The 25,773-nt window shown below is 38.1% G+C and overlaps 1 protein-coding gene across 2 annotated transcripts in view; it reads right to left on the reverse strand.

Moving 5' to 3' along the window:
• PRKD1 (protein kinase D1) overlaps positions 1–25,773 on the reverse strand; it is a 311,194-nt gene that overhangs the window by 22,215 nt on the left and 263,206 nt on the right. For both annotated transcript variants that reach the window (XM_026513536.4, XM_057306366.1), the window contains exons 11-15: positions 24,980–25,032; positions 22,844–22,916; positions 20,407–20,513; positions 930–1,091; positions 279–377 (exon numbers count right to left, since the gene is read on the reverse strand). In XM_026513536.4, the coding sequence (XP_026369321.1) occupies positions 279–377; positions 930–1,091; positions 20,407–20,513; positions 22,844–22,916; positions 24,980–25,032 (494 nt within the window). The remainder of the gene's footprint in view (positions 1–278; positions 378–929; positions 1,092–20,406; positions 20,514–22,843; positions 22,917–24,979; positions 25,033–25,773) is intronic.

Below are 25,773 nucleotides of genomic sequence, written 5' to 3' on the forward strand. Positions count from 1 at the left end.
CCCTGGCTGGTGCTGTCAGCCTTGGCCTGGGGCTACGGGAGCAGCTGAACAAGCACAATGAGAAGGCTCTGCGTGGGCTGCACTCAGGCAGGCCACACTGAGAAGCCAGAGTGACAAAGCTGCAGTCCCCAAGGTCTGAGAAGGAAACCAATGGGTGAAAAACGAACAGGTAAAACGTGAAACAAATAAAGGCCTTGAACACTGAGAGGGAGCAGGCATTGTCGGCGGAGCAGGCGTTGTCGTCAGCCGTCTTTGCTGAGAGAGGCTTTTATACTTGCCTGGGGGAAAGGATCTGCCGATGCCAGCAACACGTTTTCTGGTTTGAGGTCACAGTGAACGATATTTTTAAAGTGAAGATGCCGCAAAGCCACAAGTATCTAGAGAGAAGAAAATCGTCAAAATAATCTTATTTTGGTCTATGAGTTTATTTCAAAATGTTTTCTGCTAGGACATAAACTGGAAGGGCCATGAGAAAACTCACAGTGAACAGTGAAGCCTCTTTATACGCAAGACACTGAAATGAGCTAAGGTCACGTAGCAGGTTTCTAAGGAAACGTCAGTGGAAAGAGTAGCATATTATGGTACTGATACAGCCACCAAGACAGGTGTAGATAACAGATGTCAGTAATATCTTCCAGGAATACCCACTCTTGAATATTTTCAAAGAACCAGGACTCAGTCACTGTGCAATTCAAAGTTTCGTGAGTAGTTTGAATACATGGGCTCGTGTGCGCATGACTCACTCGGTATGCTGGGCTCTGGAGACCACAGATAGAAACGAAATAATACAATAAGCCCCCGCCTCCTTTCCGAGTGTAAGTCAGACTTGGGACTCAGGGACTAAACAAGGCTAGGAAGCTGCAGTAAAACAGTGGTAACATTTGATATTGAATATTATCTTTTTCTCCTATCTCTAATTGATTTCTTACCTGAGTAATTAAAAACTTCGTTATGTGCTCTGGCAACCTGCCCTTTTCACTTGACAAGATCATCTCCAGCATGTCTCCATGGAGTTTTTCCATAACAACAAACACTCTTTCAGGCGTCTCAAACATACACTCCAAATTTACAACACCAGGGTGATGAAGGTTCTATTAAAGATAAATAAAGCACTTGAAGAAAATGAGTTTTTTGATACTGTTTGGCAAGCTCACTGATTATATAAAACCATTCAAGCTTAAAGCTATGGAGAAACCCACACTTCAGATTTTTAACATTTCTAAATTCCACATGTGCTGCCTTATATTTTTGAAATTCTAATGTCTCCAAAAAATATATCTTTACTTTCTATGCAGAGTGAAATTATTTTTTTTTCTATGCTGAAAAACCTAAGTTCCAGCACAGTGAATTGCTAATTAGGTTTTAATTAGAATGCCATATTGAGAAATCTGTAATTTCTCAGGATCATCTCCAATATTAAGCATACCACCCTAAATAAGCATACTAGGCCATCTCTACACACTTGATGGAAAGTTAATGTAGACAAGAGGAGATCCGTACTTGCAGCACATCGGACGGCAATGAGGAAGCACTTTAGTCAAAACCTTTCGCAATTGCTCTGCTACTAGAAGCTGCAGTAGCTTGCTACCAACGCCCTTACCCAGAGTGAAGATTGCCAGGAAAACAGCAAAAAAAAAAAAAAAAAAAAAAAAAAAATTTATTGAGCCCATGTTTTGTTTGGTACCCCATGCTACGTGGTAGTCCTGCATGGTTCTCAAGCACTCAATAAATATTTCCACAATAAAGCAATGGCTAATGAGAGGCTGCATTCGGCTTGACATGTTAATTGTCACGCATGTCAAGTAAAATTACTCTTAACATTAGATGGACCCTTGTGATGATGCTTCAGTCTGAATGTTGCTGTGGGGTCCTCAACAAAGCCTTCGATCATCTGACCTTTATTTTATTTTTTTTTTCCGTGTGCAACAACAAAATACCCTAACATTAAAAGAACTATTATACATTCCACTTACATTTCAACGAGAAACAGAAAAAAAAATCACGAACACAAACTACCTAAAGAAAAAAATCAGGGACTAACTGAAATGTGCTAACAGCTGAACAGAGAAAATTCAATAAATAAATGATTTTAGAAAAAAAAAATTCTCCTTCAGTGATAAAACTGCATGTAAAATGAAATTTTCACAAACTTCTTGAACCTGAGACGGCTCGCTATTTAAATGACCTCATGGATGGATACTAGCTGGGGAGGAGCAGAGGGGGCTGCAGGTGAGTCTGCACTGTTGTTGCCCTCCTTCTGCCCACGGGCAAGGACAGTCCTGCATGAACTAGATACCGAGCCTGGCAGAAGCTCCCATGATGATAACCCGTCTCTCAGGACACCTGCCCCTAATTAGGCCGTGTTGATCTCTACCTCAGACATCTGAGGGTCTTTTTGATTTGGGTGCCTTGGTGCCCAATCCTGTACCATTAACGTGGTCAGGGAATAGCAAGTTTCTGAATGTGGTCTGAGCAGATGTCTACACATCTACCCCAAAGCCTTCCACCTCCAGAGGGCTGGAGTCCCTGTTCTTGAAACTGTCACACTGTTCACTGGTCAAAACTGGCTACTGCAGGATAGACTAGGCCTCCAGAGTCAGAGCTGAAGCACATGGAGAGAGGGGGAGATGAACAAAACGACTACTTCATTTGTCCTGACTGGCTACAAGTAAGACCGGACAGCTGCTGGGCTTTGACCATTGTGGGGGTGACAGATCGCTGGGTGGGAGACGCCGATGAACGACTCCATGAATGTGTCTGATATGCGGTATGGAGTACCGGTGATGGCACTGCTCCTATCTGAGCCTGTGCCCAGGCTGCCACATGGGCTTGAATCCCCTTCCCAGATCTAAGAGCCACACTGAGTGGAAAGACCACCAGCCCCTGGGGTATCCAGGCATTTCAGCTGTCCTCTTTTAAATCAGTGATGAAAGAAAAGGGTTTAAAAGAATGACATGAGAGTCCTGCCTGAGTTATGATTCTCCTGGGACAAGTTCACTGTGAAATGTGCTAAGTGTACCTTCCTCTTTGAGTATCTACTGAACTGATTCTTTTCTCTATTTACTCTAACTTTAAGCATTTAAGCAGTGTTCTGGAGAGTTTGGCTTTTTTTTTTTTTTTTAAGATTTTATTTTTTCATCTGAGAGAGAGAGACAGAGAGAGCACAAGCAGGGCGGAATGTCAGGGGGAGAGGGAGAAGCAGACTTACCACTGAGCAGAGAGCCCATGTGAGGCTTGATCCCAAGACCTGGAGATCATGACCTGAGCTGCAGGCAGACGCTTAACCATCTGAGCCACCGAGCATAGCTTTCTTAAATGATCAAGGCCTGTTGACTGGGTGAGGCACAGGAACAATGAATAGGAAAGCAGGAGACCGATAGAAGAAGGTAGCAAGGCAAGGGGTCTCCTGTGTAGAACCCAGGAAAAGCTGGAGTGTGAAGAAGATCAATGTAAAGGGAACTCAAGGAAGGGCAGGGGAGAACAGAAATGGTGTTGCTTCTGTGCACCCTGTCTTGGCAGTGAAGGGTGGCGGAGAAGAGGAAGTCAGGAAATGGCCAGGAAGCGGTCCTACCTAAATTATCCAAATACATATGCAATGTTGATTCTCATGTGCTTCTACTTGCATTCCTCTAAGTAAGTGAGGTCTTAAAAGTACTAACATCCTGTGTATTTCCTTTTTCCTTTTCCCTATTCTACAACATGACTTAAGGAGCCCCTATACAGAGGTGAGGACTTAAATGGGTTTATCTGTTTGGTGTATTCCCAGCATGTTCTAGGCCAAAAGTATGGAACAGATTAATGAGATTGTTCACTGTCAACTATCTTGTGCCATGTTCACTGTAAACTCTGAAGGACTCTAAAATATCCTTTACTGGGACACCTGGGTGGTTCAGTGGGTTGGGTGTCTGCTTTCAGCTCAGGTCCTGATCCCAGAGCCCTGGGATTGGGCCCCGCATTGGGTTCCCAGCTCAGAGGGGAGCCTGCTTCTCCCTCTCCCTCTGCCTGCTGCTCTCTCTGCTTGTGTTCTCTCTCTGTCAAATAGATAGAATCTTAAAAAAAAAAAAAAAGTGTTCCCTATTAACATCTTTATGAAAAGGGTAAGAGGAAATTTTGCTATTTTTAACTATTTGAGTATAGTTAGATATATAGATTTATAAAAAATTCAGTAAAAGCACCTGACTAAAAGTCATTTATACTCAACTGGTAAAAAGATGTTTTAGAAAAGTTTAGACTAATATGTTTGCTGCACTTGGCCCTTGTTCTTTTATAAAAATCTTTATGCTTTATAGGTTTGCTAAAGAATACATTGAGTGGTAGTTGAAAAATCTTTCCAAGAGCAAAATTACTTTTTTTTCCTGCAGAGCTGATATATAACAAGTTGACATTTTTAAAGTTCATCCTGTGTAGCTGTGATAAGGCCATCACAGATGCTTACTCATGAGCTGTATTTTTTGCATTGAACCAAATGACCAAACTTGTTTTTGTATTTGACAGTAACAAAAGAAAAGAGAATAAAAAGAATCATGCCTTATTTATCCATATTCTCCATATTATACTGATGAATACTTCTTTACCCTAGAGAAGATAATATTTGGAGACTGGAAATAAAAAAAATTTCAAGGCATTATTTTCTCTTCTCACGTGTAATTCATATTACCTTTTTAATTCCCTAAGGGTAACCCTAAGATAAGCTTCAACCCAAGTGGTCCATGTGACTTGTTCACAAATTTACTCTTCTATATAAAATATGAAATAACTTTTCAACTTTTCCTGCTAATGTCCAAAGTAACCGAATTAACTTAAAAGTGACTTGATGACCGTAACACTATGGCAGACTAGTGTTCAGAAAGAATTGTGCTAACTTCTCAGGCCTACCTCAGGAATTCAGATAATAAATTTCATGGCAGAGTAATCTACTACTGGACTCTCTGGCCATCTGTTTGTTGCATTTAAGTAACTTAATTTTCAGGAAATGAAACATTTGGTCAAGTACAGGAAAGAATAGTGTCCATTCACACTTAACAGATTGATGACATATCCATGGGGTGAATATAAATTATTCTGAAGTCTGGAGGAAATACCGTTTGGAGATCAAGACAAAAATTTTCCTGATTCAAGTTGCCTAGAAAATTCTTATGTAATCAATGGAAATTAGTCACTAAAAGCAAAAGCTTTTATAAAAGTTATAATATTTTATCTAAAAAAAAGGATTTAACTAACATTTTTAGTGTATGCATACATTCTATTTTATATTTTTTGGATTCATGTTAAACAATATTTCATTAGTACTTACATTCTTTAATTATAATAGTGTTGCTTTATTTAAATCCTCAACTCTGAAGTTGAGTATTCATTCCGTATATTTAGCTGTGGTAAGTTAAAGGTGTCATGTTTTCCCCTTCTTTATTCTGCCTTTAGGATTATTATACTCAAACATATGAGAGGTAGGAAAGAGAATTAGAATCAACATATCTTTTTAACAGGTTATTTAGGAGCAATACAGCCTTAATATGGGGACTTCTGAATACTTTTCTATCAAACACCTGAATGATTTAGTTCATAATGAGACAGAAAGAAAGAAACTTAACAGTGATGAGTCCAAGGTCTAAATTCTAAATGGCATGCAGAACAGAAGGAAGAATATTCCATTACACAGTGGTACTGGTGGGGACATGAGGTGCCTTTCTCAGAGGTAAAGCACTGTGGCAATGGATTTGTTGATCCTCATTACTGCCCGTTTGCCCGGGTTGACAGAAGACCACACACACCTTCTTATCCATTTTCTAATCACATTCTCTTACAATTTATACTTTATTCAAGGCCGCTTGAAATCACCATTATCTGAGGCCTTATAAAGGGGAAATAGTATGTAATTCCCGGAAAGATGCTACAAAAGTCATTGTAGAAAGCAGATGATTATAAGACTCAGTAAAGATAATATCAAAATTGATCAGGGAAGCTCAGCTCTCTCTCCTAAATTCCAGAATCTTATATCCAAGTGTCTTTTAGGTCTATTCATATAAATGAATGATGCCAACAATGGGATCAGTGTCTTTCCATCCAAACTCACTCTTCTGGTAGTATTTCCTCTCTTGGTAAATGGCCTGTCATCTAGGTCAGAAACCCGAGAGTCATCCTGAACACTCCCTTCCCTCTCACTTCTAACAACCAGTTGGTCTCTGAAAGTTTTAGAGCTCATCCCCTTAATTTCTCTCACACCGATGCCTCGCCTTCATCCTCAACCATCAATGCGTTGGTTTGAGCCTCATCTCCTTCCTGGGGATGGGCCACAGCCTCCCAAGCAATCTTGTCTTAGGTCTTGCTCTCCGCCAGCCCATTCCTCAAGGGGCTGCCACTGTGGTTCTGATCATTCCATCTAACTTCCAGTTCATAAGGGAACCACCCCTAGCTTCAGGAGTAGATATACCCCATTAGCGTGGCACACAGGACCCTTCACCATCAACTACTTATCCTCCTCCCACCCCAATATTTCCCCAGCTTCTTTTCTTCTTCTCCTACATATCTACCGTTCCCTCTAGCCACAGTAAAGTATTTTCCAACAAGTATCATTCTGTCTCTCCTTTCTATACTTTCATATATACTTTCTCTCAGCCTGAACTGGACCATTTGCCTGGCATGAATATTTAGTGGTCAGGCAGCTTTTATTGATTCCCAAAGTCTGACTTGGATGTCTCTCCATCCTCTTCCCTCAATCCTTGATAAATTCTCTTTCAGAACAGTTAACACATCATACTCAGTTACTGGTGAAACTGTGTGGCTTACCTAACAAGACTACAAGCTCCATAGGCCTATATTTCATCAGTTATATTCCTAGTCAGTATAAGCTTAGTGCCTGGTACATATTAAACGTCCAATGCAAATTTGTAAATTTGATTGAAAGATGAGTTTCTATATCTCCTTACTTTTTAGTATATAGATAACATTCTTTAGGATTTAAATGCTTTTACTGAAGAGATGATAATGCATATCCAACATATTTAGTCAGCACATTTTGCATCAGATATGGTATATGCTGATATCTTCTCTTCATATAAGAATACAGTACATGAATTTTTCATTGTAACTTCACTTGAATTTGCTAGTAAGCAATCTCAGGATTCTGATGACGACTAATATCAGAGATGCCACCACTGGTGTGAGTCGAAAAATGATTTTCTGAAGTCTCAGGGGAATGACAAAGACATCCTGGTGGTTTCCAGATACCACTCCTTCAAAATATACGAGTTCTGGCTACCGCTCTCGTAAATACTTCAGCATCTTTGATAGGAAGAAACCCATAATTTTGCTGCTTTTTGGGTGATTTGTATTTATTTTATATCTAGTTCTCAATAAGGAGATATTCATAGTTTCAGCTCATTCTCAAAGGCCACCAGGCAAGAGTCATCAGCCAGAGAGAAGCAAAGCAGCAGCAGCTAAAGGCCACCATCAGAATACTCCTTCCAAATTATCCCTTTCCCTCCATGCCAACCTCCATCCCCGTACATGAGTTGTGAAAACCTAATTTCCTAGGATTTCATTATTGTCCTGAGGATGAGAAATAAAGCAATGAAAATGGGCTATTCAGATAATAAGGATCACCATACTTCTGCCTTTTCGTGTAGAGAAGGCCTTTGGACTCCCACCTCTTTCTCCATTTTTGCTTTAACCCAGAGCAGGCATGACTACAAGGAAAGTCTCAAGGCGTGGTACTTAATTTCACGAGCACAGTCCCCGGACACAGACTGCCAGAGTGTATATAAGCTCTGCACTTCCCAGCTCTTGACTTCCATTTCTTTCTAGGTAAAATGGTATAAGAAGAATGTGTCTAATTCTGAAATGTAAGTAGGGCTTAATTATTTAATGTGTATAAAATACTTGAATTCATGCCTGGTACATAGTAAAGGTTAACTGATATTATTATTAGGCAGATTTTCTATCATTTTAAAAAGATCTGGGTCACATTTCTCTCTCTAGTTTGATACCTGAAAGTTTATAGTAAGTGGCAGCAAAGAAAATTTCTTTTTGCTTTTCATCTAACAGAGGCTACAGGGTAAGTGTGAACTGCCACAGACTTGCACCTGCCAGTGTGTCCTCCCCCATCTTTCCCCTTGCTGTGCTTGTAGACCTCAGTGATGGCAGAGGTGTGGCTACTCTGAGGTCAGCCAAGTGAGGGCTGTGTTGCACTAGGTGAAGGCCCTCCTGGCCTTACCCGAGAATGGCGATCACCTAGTTGTGTATAAACATGTGCCCATTTCATGCTCAGTTGGCAAAAGGTCTACAGTTTAAATGGGCTCTGACTTTAGTTATCTTTTAGCATTTTTGGCAAATTTCATCTGCGAACTTTTAGAAAGGTACGTTGGTAATAACCTAGAACAAAATAAAGCTAACATGCACTGTCAGAGGAATAAATGCATATGATGTTACTTCAACCACAAGACCAGGTATAACAATCCATCCTCTTTAGACATTTAGATCAATGGGGCCACAATCAAATTGAATCCATTGGACTCTTGGAACTCAGAAACGTTCATGTAATTTTTGGTAATCTGCTCATACCATCCATCAGAACTGGAATGTAATTTACTTCGGTTGTAGCAGTAGTTAGCACAGATTGATGCTAGTTTAATATAGTCCAAAATTTTGTGAGAGAAACAGTAAGCTGAAGCATCTTCATTAACTGCTAAAAACAAGAGATATACCTGTATCGTGCCTGGCTCTCAAGACAGTCAACTTGCAGGTGGCCAGCTTGTAATGCACAGTTTACCACAACATCTTAAATTAGCTTTGAGTCTTGTATTAAGTAACACTGGCCCAATAAATAAAAGGAAAAGAAAAAGAGAAAGGACCAATTTAATATTTGCACAGCAAGAAAATCAGCTGAGGTCTGATGCATGATTTTGTATTCATGCATACCCATAAACTTATCTACACATCTCTGAGTCATTCTTCTCTTCATCAATTCTGGAAATGCTTCAATCTAGCTTTAGATTCCAGGGTTGCTGCAAACACATGATAAATATAATGAGCCCTCTCCTTTCCCTCTAAGAGAAGAAGCTAAGGGGGAGAAGGGAGAGTATATATAAAACAATACTTAAAAAAAAAACCCTCCCATCATCTTCTCTCATACTGTTTCCAGATTTTTTTGACTTTTCATCAGGTGGAAATAGCATAAAGATACGTGATATTTTCCAACCATCACCAGGAATCCTTCAAATTAGAGGTACACGGAAAATTAAAAAAAAAAAAAATCTAGATGTCCTAAGTCTGTCATCTGGACTGATACACTGAGGTCTCCTTGGAATTAATGTCTATATATGGGTGAATTTGATACTGTAATTTTGAGGGGAAGGGGGAGTGATTTCTATCAGGAGAATCTGGGACAGACCCTCAAGAGAAAGGATCTTGTACGTACTCCATTACCGACCCCTTGACCCCTAACTAAGGCCAGAATTCCAAGTTGACTAGGTAAAATGTGTTGATATTTGACAGCCAACAACAAAGACTTCAGAGACAGAAAATTAACGAGTTATCAATACCGTAAAAAAATCAGTGTTAGCAACATTTCCCCCATAAAATATGACCCCCCTTCTTCCATGCTATTACTCAGTTTGTGTTTAGGGGAAAGGCAAGAATTAAAGCATGGTTGTTAAAATAGAAAAATTGAAATTTGTAAATCAAGATGTGCTTATTGTATTTAAAAGCGAAAATGGCTCAAATATCTGGATTTTTTTTTTTTCACTTTGCTATCAAATGCATAGCAATGGAGACACATCTGGAACACTTTTTTATTTCCTGTTCATCTATCTGGCTAGAAATACGAGTGCATAAATCCAATCTAGTCTTGGTGTTAGATTTCAAGTGTAATTTTTAACAAATCATATCACTGTAGCCCAGCTTCTATATTTAGATGCCAGCACTCCAGAAAGCATAACATTCTATTATAGTGTTAAATGATCTGCGCAGACACATAATCTTTCTGACGTCTTATATATCAGATAATGGGAAGTGGAGTGAGTATATAGGGTCTACCGGACAGGAATAGAAGACAGAACGTTATGTGCAAAAAGGTCAAATGGTGATATTTCACATTTGTGTAAGCTTTCGGTGCCAAAATGTGTCTAATTGGCATATTCTCAAAATTAAACAAGTTCTTAATTATGGGGCTTTAATAAGTGAAAAGATTGTATTCACTTCCAAGATGTGGGTGACCTGGATATCATACACAGTATTTTCTAAACTGTCTTAATGAGGGAATCTTGACCCCCCATCCCCTTCCATGAAGAAACTCAAAAGACTAGTGTTCTTCCAAAAATATGCTGGGGAACACTGATTTAAAAAGCAATTTATATATAATGTAATTTAGTTCTCCGAAACATTCTTGCAAACCAAGTACAGGAAGTCAGATGAATTCCCACTCATAATTAAGGAAATCAAGGTTTAAAAAGATTTACTCCTCTCCACCCCCAAGGAAAAGGAACAGTTTTGACTTGGAACCTGGCTTTTTGACACTAAGTTTTCACTGTGACTAACTTCTTACAGAACACGATATATATTTGGAAAAATTTCTAAGTTCCTTTTCCTTTTCTTATAATAGATCTTTGTTTCCTTTTTTCCTCTATTTTTGATAGGTATATACCTAATCAATGGGCTTCGTTTTTTGGAACATGCAGAAGATAACAAGATTACCTCAGAGCTGCAAAACGTGTCTTATCTAAAGAAACAATTCCTTGAAAATTCTTCATGCAATAAAATACAAAGAAATATTTGAAGAAATACAGTAAACATATTACATGAAACGATAGAAGTATAAACTAACCTCTCCCTACACACTAAAAGAAATCAAATTTTGCATATTTTTCTCTAGAGAAAGAAAAATTGACTCCTTCATGATTTTTTAAAAAAATCACCAGTCTGCAAAACTTCATTTTTCCCACCCATGCTTAGCAGTATTATTCTCTGGTTTTCTTTTTTCTTTTTTCTTTTTTTTTTAAGATTTTATTTATTTATTTGACAGAGAGACAGCCTGCGAGAGAGGGAACACAACCAGGGGGAGTGGGAGAGGAAGAAGCAGGCTACCAGCAGAGGAGCCTGATGTGGGGCTCAATCCCAGGACCCTAGGATCATGCCCTGCGCTGAAGGCAGACGCTTAACGACTGAGCCACCCAGGCGCCCCATATTCTCTGGTTTTCTATCATGATCACCTCTTCTCCACCTCCTGATCACCCTTCTAGACTAAGAGAACAAAGCCATTTACTTACAAGACATATATATTTCATCTTGCTCAATGAAGACAAATTGCCATGTTTTTAGACAAAATAATAAGGAATGCTTTATTATCTTATTGGCACACTCTGCAATTCCGTATTCCCCTGGTTTCTTCAGTGTGGCGACATCATTTGTTCAATAAATATTTACTAAGCACCCATCAGGGGCCAGGCATATGTTAAGGTACGTTTCAGCCTGAGTCTAGGCTTTGAGTCAACCATGTTCTTTGTTATGATGAAACAATGTGTTCCTAGGTTCTCTATATAGGGAATTCAATATCAAGTTATTGGAACTGGTTTCTAGGAGCTAGGCTTTACAACCTAGTGGAGTAGACTCTACAACCTACACCTTAATAAGTATGGAACCTTTACTATCTGGCACTGCTTAGAGTTTCACAAAATTATCATATCCAAGTCTTATAACATCTCTATGAGGTTTTCCAGAGAAGGAAACTGAGGCTCAGACGATGTAAGTAACTTATCCAAGCTCCTAAGAACTCTTAAATAATGAGTCTGAGCTTTGAACTGAGGCATCTGATTCCAGAACTCATGTTCTTTAAATGCTGTGTCACACATTGCTTTAATTCTTTCTGTGGACTCAAATCCATTTAGGACTGGGGTCTTGCCTGTTCTAACTGGTATGCCTCAGGCTCCATGCCACTTCAGCCTCCTCACTATGATCTCACAACCCATCTCAGCCTATTGTCTGGATTTCTGAATACTGCCTGTGGTCAGTCTTCTCTTCTCAGTGTTCCCTCTGCCTGTTATGAAATCCACCTTGACAAGCTGCCTTGACGATTCCTTATTGTCCTGACTGGCAGGACATCCCCTGTAGCTCATTCTTTCTCTAAACCCATGTACCACCACAGTGTAGTTCTATGTTACCAAATCCCCTCTTGATCTTGAGGTTCCACTGTCTTTAACATGTCACTCTGACATGTTCTCGACTTCCTTTGCACCCAAAGCCCATTTTCCCCCCCAGGATTCAGCTTTTGAGACAGCCTGTAACATCGGGAACAATTAACAGCCATTCTACAAACTCTTCCTCCTCATCAAATACCATAATTTTCTCCTAAAATTTAATGATTCATGCAAAAGGTTTTATAACAAAGGCCCTGAAAATTTAATACAGTATGTGATTTAAGACAATTTTGTCAAATGTTAACGTATTACTTGTAATGCCTTTACTACTGTGCTAGGCATTGTGAAAACTGAAAAGGCGTTGCTGAGACTTTCAAATTTGTTTATAATCTAATTATGACATAAGAAGCATTCGATACATATTACTACTTTATATGAAGACTAGAAACCATAAGTAGGGGCGCCTGGGTGGCACAGCGGTTAAGCGTCTGCCTTCGGCTCAGGGCGTGATCCCGGCGTTATGGGATCGAGCCCCACATCAGGCTCCTCTGCTATGAGCCTGCTTCTTCCTCTCCCACTCCCCCTGCTTGTGTTCCCTCTCTCGCTGGCTGTCTCTATCTCTGTCGAATAAATAAATAAAATCTTTAAAAAAAAAAAAAAAAGAAACCATAAGTAAACAGGAGATATGGAAAAGAGCACAAGACAGTCAGAGAGGATCGATACATCTTGAAGATCAATCAAACATGAATAAACCAAGGAAACCAAGATGGGCATCCGGGCTTGCAATTAAAAGCTGAGCAATGGCCAGAGGTTAAGAGTATGATGAGAACAGTAACTTGAAGAGAAATGGAGGACTCAGTTGAATAGAAGTGATAAGGTCCAGCACGATCACCTACAATGCTAAAAACAGATTTGACGAAATAAGAAAACTACTAAGCTAGGAAGGGATAGGATGGAAACCCACTAAAGACTCATCTGATTGTGGTCTTCAGGACGGACCAGGGGAAAAGGCAGTGTCAGCAGGATGATGACGGAGTGGAGTTGGGGGAGTGGGGAATCAAACTATCAGAATATCACCCACTGCGGTAATCAAGGCATGAATTTTTAAAAGTCTGGTCTAGGAATGCTCAGGGGGTTAAGCGTCTGTCTTCTGTTCAGGTCACGATCCTAGGGTCCTGGGATTGAGTCCCACATTGGGCTCCTTGTTCTCCTGCTTCTCCCTCTGCCTGCCATTCCTCCTGCTTGTGCTCGCTCCCTCTCCCTCTCTGACAAATAAATAAATAAAATTAAAAAAAAAAAAAAAAAGGTCTGGTCTAGACTAGTGCCAAGAGAAATGTTAAGGATGAAACCAAGACAACTGCATAGCAAGAAAGAAGAGGAACAGGGGCACTTTGTCACTACTAGCTGAAAATAGCAAATAGCCTCCAACAAGGTTTTCTTGCCTTTAGACATTTTTCTCTATAATATGCCATCTCCAAATGCTATTTGATAACATTTTTTCAAAACATATCAATAACTTACAATCACCCAAGCATAATAAAATCCAATCACCTTGGCACAATATCTAAGGTTCTCCATGAACTCACATGAAAGCCATTTCCTGGTCTTACCGCACACTATGTCCCACCACAGCAGTCTCTTAACCAAGTAGGCATACTCTTGGGGAACAGGAAGATTTTTATGAGCTATGTGAACAGAGCATAGTTTTAGGAAAATCTGTTTTGTTTATACAGTTTTGAGAAAATCTGTTTTGTTTATATCTGTATCCTTACTGCCTGGAACATGGTGGGCACTCAATAATATATGAGGAATGAATGAATGAATACCAGTCCACAAATAACTTCTAATGCAGATCTGAAAATATCTGTGTAGTTCTCAAATTCTCCATCCCTATGTTTCCTTTCATAATAATTTTTCCTCCTTTCTACGGATGCTTCTCACTCACTCCAAATATTACTAGAGTGCCTTGCCATGGGGAGAAAAATCCTCTGAGAGAAAAGTAGAAAGAAAATTTGAAATACTGTGCCAGTCAGAAGTGAATGACTCTAACTTGGAAATCAATTCATCTGTAACTTAGTTTCTAATTCATTCTTCCATCAAAATTAGAGATTTAATGGATTTTTTAACGGAGAGAGAACTGAAATGAATTTCCGAAGATAAATCACTGTTTTTGTTTGTTTGGGCTTACAACTTGGCTCCTATAGTTTTAAAAAAATAAAATGGTTGCTAAATTCTAATTCAAAAGATAAGTAATATTCACACATCAATTTATGAACTAAATTAAAAAATCAATCTCAATAAATAGTGTATTTTCAGCAACATTTTATTTTTTATGTTTAACAAGTATAGGTAAAATTTCATAGAATAAAGTTTTTACTAATAATTGTAATGATAACTGAACCCAAAAGAATGCTTTAAACATTTATTAAAGTGTTGTGATCAAAAAATTTAAAATATATGCTTATTTTTCCTGTAAATAATTATGAAAGGGGACCAATAAAAGACTTTCAAGTATAAGAACACATTACATTAGAATACAATTTTGTGGGAAAAGTATAATATATTCAAAGAAAAACAAGGAATATTGTGAATTATATTGTTAAAGAAGAGCCCATTCACATATTTTTTTAAATGGTTGGTAAAGTATATCAAATGTCTATGATATTTAGATTCTAGTACATACTTGTAAAGGAGTGATATACTAGCTTTATTTTTAAATATCAATATTTTTAATACAGTACAAAATTAAAACTCTTTAAATGTCTGATAAAACAGTTCTAGCTGTCATCTTAAAAATATACAACCAGGTACAACGTTTTTTGGAATTCTTTTTGAGGATACATGAGGGAAAATGTTTGAAAGCTACTCTTCTAAAATGATCTAAATTTTTCTACTCATTTTTCATAGAATATTTATTTTACTAAGGTAGGCCCCTCAGTCTAATAAGCCTTTCCAACATTTCTTTGGTTATCAAAACCAAATCTTTCAGGACTTCGCCAATGCCATATTTCTCTTGGAAGCTCTCCCTGATTCCAACATCCTGGCCTCCATCATAATCCATGATTTCTTTCACTATGCTTCCACAGCTATCCTGACTTGTAGTTACTTGTATCTGACTGCCCAGACAGATGATAAACATCTTCAAAGGTTTCATTCATTTTTATATGGCCCAGAGACTCAGTAAATTGCTTTGTGTAAAGGAAGGAAGTACTTCGCAGGTACTGATGATTGACTTAACATTTTTATTAATTGAGGAAAAGGGTTCTTGCCTTAGAAACTGGAAGAATGAAAGCAAAACAAAGTTAGGGAGAGAGTATCTTGCAGGGAAAGATGTTAGGATTAAGTGTTTGGTTTTAGGCTGGCTGGTTTGGGGTAAGACTGGCCCAGCAAAGTGGAGATGTCCTAAGGTCAAAAATATGAGACTCAAGTGCCTCTGGAAGATCAGAACTCAAAGATAAATTAAGGAACGACCTGGGAAGGAATGTCAAAGGAGCTCTTAATGTGGATGACCTCACTGCGAGAATGAGTCCCACATTAGCGGAGGCCAGTTAGATGAAAGAAAGAAGTTCAGGAAGAAGGTTGGAGGAACTAGCGGGCAAGGAGAAATACGATCTTGTAAGGATAGGGGGACAAATGCTCAATGCTGCATAAGGACTGAAAAATAGCCAAAGGTGACAGGTGGGCAGAAGGAGAAAACAAGGGGATGGCAAAAGGACCTTGCATTTTCTTTAAGATAGCCGTGGAAACCAAAGACAAGGGAATTTATAAACAAGAATGGAAAGAAGAGAGCAGAATCTAAAGTGCAGCCGTAGAGAAGCGAGAACCGGGCGTGCCTATGCAAGGCAGCCTGGACGGATGGAGACGGCATGTGGCTGCTGGTTTGTGTTTAAGTGAAGAGAGACCTGAATGGGAAGAGGAGTGCTTCACAACAGAGAAACCAGGATAATAGAGGTAATTTTGGAGGTAAGTGCCAGGGGACACATTTAATTTATGGCTTGTAAAATTCTTATGTATTTTTGTCTATAGTATGTATTCTATATTTAGTCCCTTTTAAATTCCAAAATGCTTTCACACATTGTATCATAAACACAAGTGCTAGTGTTGTAATTCTGACTGAACAAGTCCACATTAGTATATTAAATATATCAATACTATTTACTTTAAAATTTTAGGTTTCTAAGTTTTGTAAGATATAGTTACCATCTCCTTGTAAAAGCTCAGTTTTCTGTGATATCCCTAATCATAAAACAACAACCTTTTTATCCTTATTTTACTGACATGAATAGAAAAAAAGTAATTTCAAATCTGCTATGTCTTTTTTTAAATCAAGATACAACTTTTATTTTTTTTTAAAGATTTTATTTATTTATTCGACAGAGAGAGAGACAGCCAGCGAGAGAGGGAACACAAGCAGGGGGAGTGGGAGAGGAAGAAGCAGGCTCATAGCAGAAGAGCCTGACGTGGGGCTCGATCCCAGAACTCTGGGATCACGCCCTGAGCCGAAGGCAGAGGCTTAACCGCTGTGCCACCCAGGTGCCCCCAAGATACAACTTTTAAAATAATAATATAAGTAGGATCCCTTGGGGATTTTATGAAACATTTAACATCTGCATTAACATTCTACTGATATGTAATAATAATAATAATGAAGTATTTACATCTAATGAAAACAGGCTATTCTAAATGATGTAAGTAAGGGATGACTAAGCCATAAGATTCACACTTGCCTTGATTTGTCAACTATTCAAAAATAGCTGAAGAGCTTAGTTTTCTAATGACTGATTCAGATTTTGGAAAGCCCTGACCTAGGTTATACAGCAAGGAGAAAATGGACAAAGAAAGAATTCTCCTAATTCACAAATTCAATATTTACACAACTCTGAGGTCTTCTATAAGCAAATGTGCTTTTCCACAAACAATAGAAATAAATCAGAATTTGACCAGAGGACTAGGAGAGTAGCAGGAGCAGGGATTTCTGCCATCAGTCACTTCAGCCCACATGGCTCCTTCTGGAGAATTGGGAGGAAGGTGACAGGGCAGAACTTGTGAGACTCCAGGTACAACCATAAACTAGGACTCCAGCTTTCGTTAAGTAGGGGGCCACAAGGCAGAGGATACCAACTGCTTCCATCCAGACGGATGGAATTCTGTTCCTCAAGAGTAGTGAAAGAAAACCTTGCTCACCATCCTGTTGATTTCAGTCATGGTACTTTCTGAACGTATCACTTAGTGAGTCACAATTCTAGCCCCATTACCACTTTGTCTTTTCAGGTCCAAAAAGATGAACTCTTACTTTTGATAAGAAATATAAAATGAGGGGCGCCTGGGTGGCACAGCGGTTGGGCGACTGCTTTCGGCTCAGGGCGTGATCCCGGCGTTATGGGATCGAGCCCCACATCAGGCTCCTCCACTAAGAGCCTGCTTCTTCCTCTCCCACTCCCCCTGCTTGTGTTCCCTCTCTCGCTGGCTGTCTCTATCTCTGTCAAATAAAAATAAATAAAATCTTTAAAAAAAAAAAGAAAAAGAAATATAAAATGAGGTGATGAGGGCTTTCAAAGAACTAACCCCACCAACCATAATTAATCCCTCTTAACTGACCAACCAATTAACCATTAATAGCAAAGGCAGTCTAGACTTTTGCTACCTGGTTGGATACTATGTAGGCCATTTTATGTGACAGGATGGTGTTTCTGTACAATTTTACTTCAACAAATATCTGTGAAACACCTGATGTGTGCCAGGAACAATTTCTGGTGTTTGGGATATATCAGTAAACAAAAGAATGATATCTATCCCCCTTGATATGTATATTCTAGCGAAGGGGCTGAGGAGAGAAACACACAACAAATATAATAAATGAAATTCTGTAATAGAACAGAAGGTGATAAGTGCTACAGAAGAAAAAAACATAGATCAGAGTAAGAGAGGTAAGGGGTAGGGGTGGGAGGGGGTTTGAGTGAACCGTAGTTTTCAATAAGGTAAGAATGGTACTTATACAGTTGATGATATCTGAGCAAACTCTCTCAAAGGAGGTGAGCTTGAACTTCACTGTCTCTGGATATTGAATTATAATCTTTCCTGAGAGGCTGATAAATCAGACAAAGGTTAAACAGTTAAAACGTTTTCTTTCATTTGTTTCAGTTGGGAGATAGGATGAGTCCCGTATTTTTGATGAACAAATTTTGAAACATTTGGCAACTTTAGAATAAAGTATGAACTTCTGAATCCCGTAGGTGCATATAATTAAGCCAAGCCTTAATAAGACTCATGGTACATGTTATGTGATTGAAAATTCAACACATAAATAAGTTGCACACATCTGACTGAAGGTATAGCTGAGTGATTCAAATGAAGACCCACAACAACAGGCAGCTCTTTCTGTCCATGGGTCCATGCTTTACTGAAACCACCTTAAGGAAAAAAAAAAAAGACCCACGACAATAAGGATCTGTGTATCTTTTCCCCCACTGTATTCACTGGACCTAGGATGGTGCTTAGCTCATGACATGCACTCAATCAATACGAGTTTGATGAATAAAGTGAATGGTTAGGGACAGTGGGGAAGAGTGATAAGCGATGAGGATTTTTGAGATTCCGGGCCATAATATGAGAACTGTTCAACCTCTTCACGCATGCTCAAGGGGCAGAATTTGACTTTCAACCTAAACAAACTTTTTTTTTTTTGAAAACCATAATGAAAATTTTGACAAATGTCTGTTTATTGTATCCAAGTTGTTCACTGCACCCACTCTTGTGGAAGAGGAGATGGGAGGCAGTTTATGCTCAGGTGTATTTTATTTTTTCTACCTCACTATAGAGTCAGCCACTCAACCCACTGACAGGCTCTGGAAAGTCAATTACAGGGCCTAGACACAGAGAATTAGACCTTCAACATCTATCCAATCACTCTCCGCCACTGCAATAACATGTAGAGAGACAGAGCCATGTTAACCAGGAAGCTTCTCTCTCTCACGTCTGGTAAGCAAGGATAAATGTCTCTGTACATATGTCAGTCCGGAGGTTGGCATGTTGCAAAGGATCTGACTTTAGGACACCACTTGGGAGCGGAGACTGGGACAGCAGGGTGTCCAGGTTTGGCATGATGTCATTTACTAAGTTTTCAGACGTCATTTACAGCTCAATGTTGCCAAGTTAAGAATTTTCTAAAAAATCTTTTTTGGTAACTGATTAGCAAGCACTAAGCTATGAGTCTATGAAATTGGCATCTTCAGAGCCTGGTTATGATCTTCCCCAGGAAAACAGAGAAAACTGCGGTAGTTCTCTGTGTTACACAGTTGTCCAAAAGCACAAAAACACCATCGTTAGAAATTCTGAGTCCCAGAAAAGTCTATGTTATTTTTCTATGTATAGCAGGCATTATTTTTGGTTGTCCATGCACATGAGCTCCTTTAGGGCAGAAGTTGCATCTTTTGCAACTTTTTATTGTATGAAACTCAATAAATGGCAGGTCAATGAAACAATAAATGAAGAAACGCAATCCGTTTTGTTTTGTTAGCAATGTTCAAATGAAAATTATTCAATAAAGCTATGAATTAGAAATTATGGCCAGCTTACACAACAAGTAGAGAATTACGGTGGTTATATAAAAAATGGGCGTTCATCAATGGCCTAATTGTCTAGACTGAATAGCTAGGTTGACCACATTTAGCAAACAGTTGCTCAATTTTCTTTTAGTCTGCAGAAAAAGTTTTAATGGTTACAAAATTATATATACCCCATAATACCTTTGACTAACATATTCTGGCTTGAAAAAAGGATTACTATTAATGAAAGCAGTTAAGTAACATGCTCAGTATTAAGGGAAAGCCTTACAGTGAGAGACAAAAAGGACATGAATAATACCAAGACGATCCGATTCTCAGGCACACGTTACTCATTTACCTGATATGCTGACAGTTACATACTCAATTCATATAATTATCACAGCATAAAGGAGGACTGTTTATGAAGGCAAGGTCATTTACAATGTAAAACAAAATGGTCTCAGCATGTCCACCATGAGCAAATGCTGAAACATTACGCATTTAATGAGCATTAATAATATATTAAAACCCAGAATTAAGTACATAAAAAAGAATAACCTGCTGCCCAGACTTAGGAAAGATACTACCAGGCAGTACTTTGATGCTTGAGATGCCTTTCCAGGTATTTTAAAGCATTCCCCCCAAAATCTATGCCACAGGTATTTGGAGAACTTATCACTGTTTTGTGGAAATTGAGGGAGTATTTTAGAGACTCCAAATGAAAAACAAAGAAGTACCTGTAGAATTGCAACCTCATTACGAAGCTGGCTTTCTTGTTTGGTTGGAAATCTTAATTTGTCAATGATCTTAATAGCCACATCTCTTCCCGTTTTACGATGTTTGCCTTTAAAATAAAAAGGGGAAGATATTAGCATAATGTTATTAAATATTATATTTAAGAACATCTATATTAAAGAACACCAGAATTTACAAGGACAATTTGGGGAATTACAAAAATGTTTCACTGAATACATTAACATTTCTAATGAGCATTGACTTATATCCGTCAAGATTTCATTTCTTAGCTCCGTTATTCTAAATCAAATATGTAGTATAAAATTAGCCACAATTTAGAACACAAAGTGGGACATTAAAAACTATACATATATAACAGCCTGATATTTTCTCATATAAATATATATTTTAGAAACAGGATATTGAGCCACTTAACGTAGACAATCTTATAACACCAGCAAAATGCTCTTCTTAAGAAAGTATAATTTAAAGTCCTGATAAACTAATGCCTGTTTTAAGGGAAAGAATAAAAAGTCTCGGCTCTCACTTCTAGCTTTGTGACCCTGAGCAAATCACTTTAGGCTTTTTGAGTTTTAGGTTCCTCATCTTCAATGGTAAGGTTGTTGTGAGCATTAGGTGAAATAAGATACGTCAGGTGCACACTGTGCCCAGATAATTAGACAAACTCAAAAAACCTTCGTCATCATCACTGTCATCACAAGACAGGCCTTTTACACGCATTACATCCCATTTAAGCCTCACGACGAACGTTTTAGGGAATCTACAGGGCACCCTCGAGCTCTTAACTCTTACACTATATACTGCAGTACGTACAGAATATAGTAGTGTTAAATAAATATGAAAATGAAAATGACCTAATCGCTCAAGTTTTTTTTTCACATACAAACTGACCTGAAATTCCATATTGACATTTGTTGTAAATCTAGTGTTCTTCCCCCTACACTCCACTCTCCCTCTTCCTTCTGACTCCTCCTTCCTTCACTACCAGATTGTCCTCTTTTCCCGTTCTCTACCTCCTTAACATCCCTTACTCTTGGACCCACTGCCATCTCTGGTCCTACTCAGTATTTTACTCTCTAGTCTCTTCAGGGTCAGAGCTTCTCTTACCTCCACTCCTCTGTCACTATATAGAGTACTTGACCTCTCTTCTGAGAGTGGTTCTCATCTGCTTCATCCCCTACGTGACCAGTCCTAACTTTTCAGTTTCCTGATGGAGGCCTCTTCCTGGGCCTGCTCCTTCTGTTTTGGGTATTACAAACTATCTGGCACCTGCTGGCCTCTCTGACCGCATTTCTCACCCCTACACGATGTGCAGTTATGTATATTTACTATGTTCTATATCACATGACTTTTTTTTTTTTTTTCTGCAAGCAATGACTACACTGTGGAGCTTGACTCTGTGCAGTACTGTTAACACTGTCATGCATTAACAAAAAGCCCAATGTCTGCTGACTCATCGGGAGGTTTCTCATCAGAAAATATCATTTGAGCATTTTATAAGAATCAAAATTACTTTTTTTTATTTTTATTTTTTAAAAGTAAGTTCTACACCCAATGTGGGTCTTACACTCACAACCCCAAGATCAAGAGTTGCATGCTCTGCGGACTGGGTCAGCCCAGTGTTGCCCAAATCACTTTTTAGAACAGAATATAACTTAATCAGTTTTCAACTAAAAAAGCACATATTGTACTATCATAAATTTTGAGTGAGACATTGTGGTTATTTCAGAGCCCTTCCACCTCACAAGAAAGATAATTTTTTTAACTGATTATATCTAGGAACTGAAAGTTATGATGTCAGTTTATAGGGGAGGTAAAGCATAAGTATTAAATGTTTCTTGAAGACTTGAAAAATAAAACTGAACTGGCTAGCATCTAAAAGAGCAGAGGTTAAAATAATAAATTCACCAGATAGCTTGACAATAAGGAAAGGGGTAAAAAATCCAGTATTTCATTTCAAAAATTAAAAAAATGACAACCTTAATGAAATAGATTGTCATGGATATTAGAATTAAAAGAGTATTTGTCTAGTTACGTGAATGGATTTCTGTAGAGTTCTCATCAAATATGCTAAGAGGGAATGGAACTAATTTGCTTATGAATTATAACTTCCTTGCTTCTCAATATTTTGTCTAAATAAACCAATATTTAGCCAGCACTGTGTATAGACTCTGTCAATAGTTAAGGAAAGAAGTTTTTACAGAGTAGAAAAACTTCTCTTACAAGACAGAAATATCCAGGTCTCCAAATAGTGACTATCTCAAGAGAAATTTCTGAAAAGGTAAAACACAGAGAGATATACATACAAATATATATACACATAGGTCTTGTCTTTTATATTTTTCTTGGAGATAGTGCTGCTCTGAGTACAAGCAGCTAAAATTCCAAGTTGATAAAAATACGAGTGAACTAACCTACCTCCATAAACAATTCCAAATTGCCCAGAACCCAGTACTTCATCAGGAAAAATCTGATATACTGTGCTGATGTCCTACAGGTGCAAGTCCAATGAAAAACAAACAGGAAGTGGAACAAAACATTAGTCCTAATAAATTACATAATTCTATTACATACATTACCAATATTATTAGGTAGTTTAACGTAAATAATAAGATTGTAAATGCTAGAGGAAACGTGCAGCATCGCTATACAATTCAAAGCACACTCTTCAATTAATTAAACAGTGTAATGTTTTTGCAAACTCGTTGGTTCTTAAGCAGCAGAGGTTTCATTATGGTCAGTCAAATATGTTTTAACGGAGAGAAATAAGACTTATAACTATACTATGCTACTTACTCTAAGTATTCAAAAAGGGATTAGCTTGTGGGGATGGTAATTTATAAATTTCAGATTAAACAATCATGGGTCCCAATCACATGTCTGTGTGCGTCCTGATTCCAATCACTTCACTCCTTATGGCTAGGATGGTGAGGGTGCTTCTTTATCAACCATCCCCACCCAGATGAATCTAAACTGAAGGGGCTGAATCACTGTGAGTTGGAGACACCACAAAAGGATGACAATCCGCTGTGAAACTCTCATCTGTGAGGTAGCTATTTTTACTACTTTTGGAGGTCACAGGATCCAAATGTCTAGTCTTTTCTCTTTGAACAATAATTGCTAAATAAAGCATTATGTTTTAATCTATGTCTTACAGTCTCTGCTTTGATGATTACACTCATGGAAACACAAACAATACTTTTCACTTTATGTATTCCTATTATATCATACTGAATTTTCTGCCTGTCCTCCATTCTTACAGTCTTTGTCCTTTCAGAAACAAGTTCTTTTACATCAAATCCTACCCTCTTCATACCCTACCCACTCTTATCTTTTCCTTTGTGCTCCTCCCTATAAAACAACTACCAGTTGTCTCTATTCTGTTATTCCTTCAGAATAACCATGGGTGAGTTCAAGGTTGTCTAGAGACAAGAAAACAAATTAATCCTGTTCCAGTATTTTGAGTCCCATTTGCTCCATCTTTTTCATAGGGCTCAATGGCCCACCCCAAATTTTCAGTGGATAACAGTGGCTGAACAGGGTGGAATGACTTGACCGGTATCTAGAATTTTCCAAGAGGCTTATAGAGTAACCTTTATTTCCCAAAGTCTTCTCTGGCTAAGCAACAGGAATGTTCAAGTGTTTAGAAATATATATCAAGATTAACAGGATAAATATACAACTAACCCTTCGCTATGAAGTTTTCTTAATTCTCTTCAAGTCAACTTTGGTTTTCAGTTTACTTTATGCCAATTTAGCAAAGGATGCAAAGCTATAACTAGTGATGAACAGAGTTTCATGAATTTTATTCTTTAAAAATTAAACTCACACCAGTGTAAGTAAGGCTGTATGTATACATTTTGCTTTTGATCATAGGTATAGCAGGGAAAATAGAGCAAAAGGTCTGAGTCACAGGATGGGGTAGGGAAGGCTTTATAACATTTTGGCTACCTCCCATGACAAAATATAATAAATTATCTCATGTCTATAATTTTCAAAAACTGAGTTGAAAGGATGGAGTTATGTGGCAAAGCCGACTAGGATTAGAATACGGACCCATAAATTCTGATGATTGATGCAGTTTTCTGAGGTCTTGATATGCACAAGTGACCCTAAAAGCGTTTGCAACTCCTTGTTAACAGACAGCACTCCTAGGTGACAATCAAGGAATGAGAATAAGGGCATATTTAAGCTGCTTGTGCAACTCAAAGAATTGATTTTGTTTGGTATTGTGTTATATCGACCATTAAAATTCTAATACCAAGGTGGCCAAATGTGAGAAAAATCAGTCACTACATTATAACTGTTTATCTGAGATGAATAATAGGTATTTAGCTCTCCACACTGCAGGATACAGAAAATCACTTAAAAAATCCACATAATGTAATGTTTCTAAAATCTTATGGAAGAAAAATATCTCAATAGACCCTATTTTACTTTCTAGAAAATACTGAAAAATTAAAACGTTAGCTAAATAAACATGTACTTCAGGATACTCTCATTTTCCAATAAAGAATCACATTACAAGTTTTATATTAGTAGGTACACACTCACCACATTTTCTTGAATCTGGCAATTTGATACCGAAATACTCACAGAAATATCTCCTGGAAATACATGTTAAAAAATACACAAAAGAAGTAAGAGAAGTCAACAGCAAAGCAAGCAGATACATGCTTACTAATCAAGCTGCTGGGCTGTTTTTAAATCACAGCAATTAAATGTTTCTAGGAAAGTTCATTAGAATATTTCTTTCCTTTTACAATTACAGATTTACTCTGTACTTGGCTTTGAAAAAATAATATTTTGTCAGGGTAGAGTCTGAGCCATGAAGCCCTGGGTTAATGTTAGCTGCCACTTCACAGCTCCAGTAAAGCTGAGACAACTTAATCTCTCTAGGGCCTGATTTCCTCACCTGTAATACAGGCAAATCATTAACGTCCACCTGTCGGGGTTGTTTGAGGCATTAAAATACAGACCTCATGTAAAATGCTTAGCACCAAAATAAACATATATATATAAACATATATAACCTACTTATATGTATATTGGTTTACACATCAACTGAAAAGTTGTGATCAATCACCAGATAACTTACTGAGATATGAAAAACAGGTTTTTCCCCCGCAGGCTTCATTATTAATAGCCATTATGAAATTTAAAATTACACATTTTTACATAGATATTTCTCTAAAATATCTTTTTAAAAATTCATCCTCAACACTTGATCATGCTTGCATTTTGGTAAAATCTGTCTCATTCTTCTAATGAACAGAGATTTCTTCCTGGGATACAATTATCAAGAATTTCCAAGGACTCTGCATGCCACGTATCCTGCACAGAGTGCC

The sequence above is a fragment of the Ursus arctos genome, unplaced genomic scaffold, assembly GCF_023065955.2.
Source record: "Ursus arctos isolate Adak ecotype North America unplaced genomic scaffold, UrsArc2.0 scaffold_37, whole genome shotgun sequence".
In the NCBI taxonomy this organism is placed as follows: domain Eukaryota; kingdom Metazoa; phylum Chordata; class Mammalia; order Carnivora; family Ursidae; genus Ursus; species Ursus arctos.